General features: G+C 56.6%; 1 protein-coding gene across 1 annotated transcript; it reads left to right on the forward strand.

Moving 5' to 3' along the window:
• The first annotated feature begins 932 nt into the window (after positions 1–932).
• LOC127344770 (U-box domain-containing protein 16) lies at positions 933–3,436 on the forward strand. Its single transcript, XM_051371106.2, has one exon. The coding sequence runs from the start codon at positions 1,115–1,117 to the stop codon at positions 3,203–3,205; it is 2,091 nt and encodes a 696-aa protein (XP_051227066.1). The 5' UTR covers positions 933–1,114; the 3' UTR covers positions 3,206–3,436.
• Positions 3,437–6,841: the final 3,405 nt, after the last annotated feature.

Raw genomic sequence — 6,841 nt, forward strand, 5'->3', positions numbered from 1 at the left:
CCAAGAGGCTTCGGTATCGGTATTCATGGTGGAGCCAACAACGGTAGTGGCAGTGGCACCGACATTGGCAGCCATGGCGACGGCAACACCACCGATGAAATGGAGGAACTACTGATGATCGCGGAGGCACTTGTGATTGACGAGTCGAATGTGATGGAGGTGCAGGTGTCGTTCACACCCTCATTTCAGCTATTTGGCCATGAAGCCAAAATCATTTTTTTGGGTAGCCGGACTATGACAGTGATTTGGTGGTCGGAAGTGTTGGCCGAACTATGCTTTTGAATTTCTATTTGAAAAATAAACTTGAATTTCTATTATTTGTAAATTTCACTTTATTTTAGGCCAACTTTTTTTTTGGGGTGTAGACTATTAGGATCATCGGTGTGAAAAATTTCTCCACCTATCAAGGGTGGTACTCCTAGTTCTCCTTAGCAACATATCGGTGTTGGTGTTGGTGTCTATTTAGAGATTATCCGTGGAGATGCTTTTAAAGGAGAAGAAAAGATGTTTCCATGAGCCATGTTTGGAATTGGGATCCTTCCGGGATGAGCTCCCCGTAGTGATCTTATCCCGCGGTAAAGCGATGGCATGGCATTCTCGTGTTCCCCATCCGTCCTTTTTACCGGCGGCCGTCAACGCTCTTATCCAGCCGCCACACTCCATTGCCGCGACGTCCATCCGATAAACAAGAAACCATCGGAGCTGACTCACCATCACTCATCCAAGTGGATCCAAACCTTCGCAATTCCCCATCCATGCCGTCCATTCACTCGCATCCGACGGCACAGCAGAGTACGACCCCTGCACACCCCTTCCGGCCATCTTCCCCAAAACATATAAAAACCCAGAGCATCATCATCATCACAGATCGTTAAACTAAGCACATGTCGCATAACAATCACGATTGAATTGATACACCGGGATTGGGCATGATTCCTTCTAGCTCTCTCTCGAGTCCCAGCTAACTAACCAACTTTTCTTACTCACGGCACACTCCACCGTTTATAAACCCCGCTCGGCTAGCCCGTCTGTCTGATACCATTTCCGTCCGGTTGTTGCTCCACTAAACCGGCCTGCCTGCCTCTTCTCCACCCTTCCAAGTTACCCACCACCAATGGCCAAACCGCGACCGGCGGCGGCGACCTCCGCCGCGCCGTCCACCTCCTACGCCTACGCGTCGGCCTTCATGCCGCCGCCCCCGTCCCCCTCCGACGGGGACCTGCTCCGCGCGCTGCACCGCCTGGCGCGCGACCTCTCCGCCGCCGACACGCCCGCCCCGTTCCTGCGCGCCGCGTTCGCGTCCGTCTCGCGCCGCGCCAGGCTCCTCGCCGCCGCCTTCGACGACCTTCTCCTCTCCGTCCCCGACGCCTCCGACCTGCCGCGGTCCGCCTCGCTCTGCCTCCGCGAGCTGCTCCTCGTGCTGCAGCGCTTCAAGGCCGTCGTCGCCGACTGCGCCGCGCGGAGCCGCACCCTGCTGCTGCTGCGGTCCGACGAGACGGGCGCCGAGCTGCGCGACCTGCACCACGACCTGGCCACGCTGCTCGACCTGCTCCCCGTCGTCGAGCTCGGCCTCGCCGACGACGTCGCCGACCTGCTCGCCCTCGCGTCCCGCCAGTGCCGCCGCTCGTCCGGCGGCGCCGAGGCGGAGGCGGGCCCGCCGGCGCTCAAGGCCGGCGTGCTCGCGCTCATCGACGAGATCGAGCGGGAGATCGTGCCCGGGCGGGACCGGCTGGAGGGGGTCCTCGAGGAGGTGGGCGTCAACGACCCCGCCAGCTGCAGCGACGAGATCGAGACACTCGAGCGGGAGATCGGGGACCGCGCGTCCGAGCGCTGGACGCCCGCCATGATCGCCCTCGTCGGCCTCCTCCGCTACGCCAAGTGCGTCCTCTTCAGCGCCACGCCCCGCCCTTCTTCGTCAGACTCCAAGCCAGACTCCGACTCCACCGACGCCGACGGCGATCTCGAGGAGTCGCCGGCGCCTCCCATGGACCTCCGGTGCCCCATCTCCCTGGACCTAATGCGGGACCCCGTCGTGGCCGCCAGCGGGCAGACCTACGACCGCGAGTCGATCGACCGCTGGTTCAACTCCGGCAAGTCAACCTGCCCCAAGACGGGGCAGGTGCTAACCAGCCTCGACCTGGTGCCCAACAAGTCCCTCAAGAACCTCATCACCAAGTGGTGCCGCGAGAACGGCGTGGCCATGGAGCCCTGCGAGGCCAGCAAGGGCGAGCAGGCCCAGGCCACGGCCGCCAACAAGGCGGCGCTGGAGGTGGCGCGCATGACGGCGTCGTTTTTAGTGAAAAAACTGTCGGCGACCTTCTCGCCCGACGCGGCCAGCCGCGTGGTGCACGAGATCCGCCTGCTCTCCAAGTCGGGTTCCGACCACCGCGCCTTCGTGGGGGAGGCCGGCGCCGTGCCGATGCTGGTGCCGCTGCTCTACTCCGAGGACGCCGGGCTGCAGCTCAACGCGGTGACGGCGCTGCTGAACCTGTCCATCCTGGAGGCCAACAAGAAGCGCATCATGCACGCGGACGGCGCCGTGGAGGCGGTCGCGCACACCATGGGCCCCGGCGGCGCGACGTGGCGCGCCAGGGAGAACGCGGCGGCGGCGGTGCTCAGCCTCGCGTCGGTGCACACGTACCGGCGCCGGCTGGGCCGGAACGCGTCGGTGGTGGAGCGGCTGGTGGAACTGGCGCGCGCCGGGCCGAAGAGCACGAAGAAGGACGCGCTGGCCGCGCTGCTGTCGCTGGCGGGCGAGCGGGAGAACGTGGGGCGGCTGGTGGACGCCGGCGTGGCCGAGGCCGCGCTGTCCGCCGTCAGCGGCGAGGAGACGGCCGCGGCCGTGCTGGCGGCGCTCGCCAAGCGCGGCGGCGCGGAGGCGATCGTGGGCATCGACGGCGCCGTGGCGCGGCTCGTGGCGGAGATGCGGCGCGGGACGGAGTGGGCCAGGGAGAGCGCCACGGCCGCGCTGGTGCTGCTGTGCCGGCGGCTGGGCGCGCGGGCGGTGGCGCAGGTCATGGCCGTGCCCGGGGTGGAGTGGGCGATCTGGGAGCTGATGGGCACCGGCACGGACCGCGCGAGGCGGAAGGCCGCGTCGCTGGGCAGGATTTGCCGGCGCTGGGCGGCCGCGTCCGCCGCCGACGGCGAGCGCGGCGCCGAGTGCCCCGCGTCCAGCGTGGAGCCTCCGGCCATGATGGCGTCCTAAGTCGACGACACGTAGGATTAAGCTCGCTCGGTTATTTTTCCACCTTCTTCTTCTTGTACAAAACGAGGTTTGATTAGGCTGTGACGATTCTTTTGGCGCGAGAGACAATGGTGAGTGGTTGATCAACTGTGCATACGGAGCTCCGGCTCCATGTAATTCCTTCCGAAGTTTCAATCTTTCTTGACACGAAATACTACTTACACAAGGTAAAAAGGTTTTGTGCCTCTGGAATTGTTCATTTGTGGATAGGTTTCCGTGTTACGCATGCAAACGCAAGGATAACCGATATGCCTTATCTTTCCGACGGCTGAGCTACCGGTATTCGATCGATCTCCGGGAGGAGGAAAGCAACGTAAATGTTCCTGACAAAGTCCGATCGCTGTCGACGCCATGATCCAAGTTAACAGAAACAAGCAAGTTGGGAGCATTGGCTGGGCGCTTCATGTGTTCGGGCTATCATTGGGTGGTTGATTTGTCTATCCGTCCAACGCCAACGCTAGCGAGAGTGATGGCGATGATTGGGACCAGCCGCCAGCCTTTCGCCCTGCTCTGCCCTCCTCCGCTGTCGAGCGCCATGATTCCCGGCGGAAAGATGCCATAACCAGGCGGAGGTTGCACTGCACGTCGAGCACAGCTCGCAGGCAGGTGGAATGTTCGATCGGTGGACGAGTAGACGCCAAGATCCGCTCGCTGCTGGTGCTCACCTCGACGATCACGACGTGCGTGCGGCGCCGGCTTTTGCCCACCGCCGCATGTCGACCAGCTCGCGTTCTTTGAAATGAAAGGACGTGCTGTCGGGTGACACGGTGTTCTTGGTCGACCACGCGCGCGCGCATGTGTTTCCCATCGCGGGGAAGTCAAAAAGTTTTTTTTTATCTTTGGAAAAAAGTCAACTTTAAACCTTGAATTCCTAGTGGTTCGATGGTTTGACCCTCAACGTTGTAATACTTGTCTTTCGAACACTCAACTCTCAAATCCCGATCTAATATGAACTTTGACGCTGGTTTAGCGAGTAAAACGCTGACATGGCAAATATTGGTCGGGATTCTTGTCAGTGGTGGGCCCGGTAGTGAGCGATTACTTAAAGGCCACGCGGGTCGGAAGCGGTACGCGGGTGAGACAGAGGAAAGTGTGGAATAAAATTATAGTTCGTGTAGAGAGAGAGAGGAGGCGGCAACTGAGAGGATTTTTGTGCACTACCGCGGTCCACCGCGGCGAGCACGGGACGAAGAATGTCTTGGGCTTCTAGTGCTTCGTCTGTTCATGGCTTTGCTCGGGATGGCGGAAGAAGGAGAGGGGTGGAATCAAGGTCGCCGGTGGCGGACCGTCAGAGCGCCATGGTGTACGAACTGGTGAAGCTCTGCAACTACAATCCCTAGAGGAAGGCTCCCAGATGGATCTCCTGGAGCTTACAGAATCTAGGAAAGAGGTACTACGTGTGCATGGATGCCATGGTGAGCTCAAATTTCTTCCCTATTGTCTCTTTTCTACTCAGTTCTCCTCGTTTGTTCCATTGAGTTGGGTTGTTACAAATGAACAACAAGGTGGTTCTGGCTATGTTGAATGGCATGACTAGCATTTGCCGAAGTACTTCACTGAACTCGTTGGAGATCTGCAAGATGAAGTTTGGAGGCTGCGTGGGGAAGGGAATGTTTCTACTTGGTCTGAACATCATAGTGGAAGACATCGACGGCATGGTTCTTGATCCGCAAGATAAGCTCAAGCAAAAGAATGCAAACCTAGCTGCTTCATACGTCTCAAACGTATCTATAATGTTTGATGCTCCATGCTTACTTTACACTAATTTATACGGAGTATATGTTTTGCTCATGCTTCGTTGTATTTTTATACATTTCCGACACTAACCTATTAACAAGATGCCATAGTACCAGTTTCCTGTTTTGTACTTCAGAAAAGTTGAAGGAAATATTCTCTGAATTGGACGAAATAAAATCCGAAGTCAATATTTTTCCGTAACGAAGACAGAGTCCAGAGGGGAGTCGAAGAAAGGCAGCAGGGCGGCCAGACCAGCCCTAGGCGCGGCCTAACCCTGGCCCGCACCTAGGGGTGGTGTGGGCCCCCTGGCCTCCGCCGACATCGTTCCTCCGCCTATTTAATCACGATCTCGGGAAAACCCTGAACACCCGAGCCTCCATCCACGAAAAGTTTCATCGCGGTCGCCATTGCAGACCCTTGCTCGGGAGGGTTCTAAAGCTCTTCCCGGCACCCTGCCGGAGGGGAAAATCATCGCCGGAGGCATCTACATCGCCATGCCCACCTCCGAAGTGATGCGTGAGTAGTTCATCCATGGACTATGGATCCATAGCAGTAGCTAGATGGTTATCTTCTCCAATTTGTGCATCATGTTTAGATCTTGTGAGTTGCCTATCATGATCAAGATGATGTTTATGTCATGCTACATGTTCTGTTTGTTGGGATCCGGTGAATATTGAATACTATGTTGAGATCGATTATATACTTGTCATATGTTATTTGTGATCTTGCATGCTCTCTGTTGCTAGTGGATACTCCGGCTAAATAAATGCTTGTGACTCCCAGAGGGAGTATTTATGCTGGATAGTGGGTTCATGCCTCTAATTTTCTAGAAGAGTGACAATAACTTCTAAGATTGTAGATGTGTTGTTGCTACTAGGGAGAAAACAACAATGTTTTATCTAAGGATAATTATATTGTTTACTGTACACACATTGCTTAATGCGATAATCTATTGCTTGCAACTTAATACTGGAAGGGGTTCGGATGATAACCGGAAGGTGGATTATTAGTCATAAACGCAGTTGGATTACGGTGTATGTATTATGTTGTAAGGCCCAAACGAATCACATAGTAATCATCTTCTCATGCATGGTCTTTATTTTGTCAATTGCAATGTTCACCCAGCATGTTATTTATCTTTATGTAGAGACACCTCTAGTGAACTGTGGACCCCGGTCCTTTCTGATGGGATTCGTAGCATAGAAAACAAAAAAATTCCTACCGCGAGAACGCAATCCAAGCCAAGATGCAATCTAGAGGATCGTAGCAACGAGGGGATGAACGAGACTAACCCTTGAAGATTTCCAAAGCCTACGAGATTAGATCTCGTTGTTGCAGAAGATGATCACTTGTCGCTTTCAAAAGCGCGTAGAAGATCTTGACGGTGCCACAATCGGGCAGCACCTCCGTACTCGGTCACACGTTCGGTGTTGATGACGACGTCCTTCTCCCCATTCCAGCGGGCAGCGGAAGTAGTAGATCCTCCTCGGAATCCCGGTAGCACGACGGCGTGGTGGCGGTGGTGGTGGAGAACTCCGGCAGGGCTTCACCTATGCGTTGCGGGAGTATTATGTGGAGGAGGAGAGGCTAGGGTTTGGGGAGAGGGGTGGCTAGGGCGCCGGCCATGGGCATCCCTAGGTGGTGCGGCCAAGAGTGGCTGCCCCCTCCCTCTCCTCCTCATTATATAGGTGGAAATCCCCAAGAGTTGTAGTCCAAGTCTTCGAATAAGACCCCAACAACAAAACCTCCCATAGGTGGGAAACCTACTCAAGGGGGGAGTCCTACCCAAGGTGGGACTCCCACCTTTCCCTTAGGTGGGGTGGCCGGCCACCTATGGTGGAGTCCACCTGGGACTCCACC

The sequence above is a fragment of the Lolium perenne genome, chromosome 3 (genome assembly GCF_019359855.2).
Source record: "Lolium perenne isolate Kyuss_39 chromosome 3, Kyuss_2.0, whole genome shotgun sequence".
Taxonomy (NCBI): domain Eukaryota; kingdom Viridiplantae; phylum Streptophyta; class Magnoliopsida; order Poales; family Poaceae; genus Lolium; species Lolium perenne.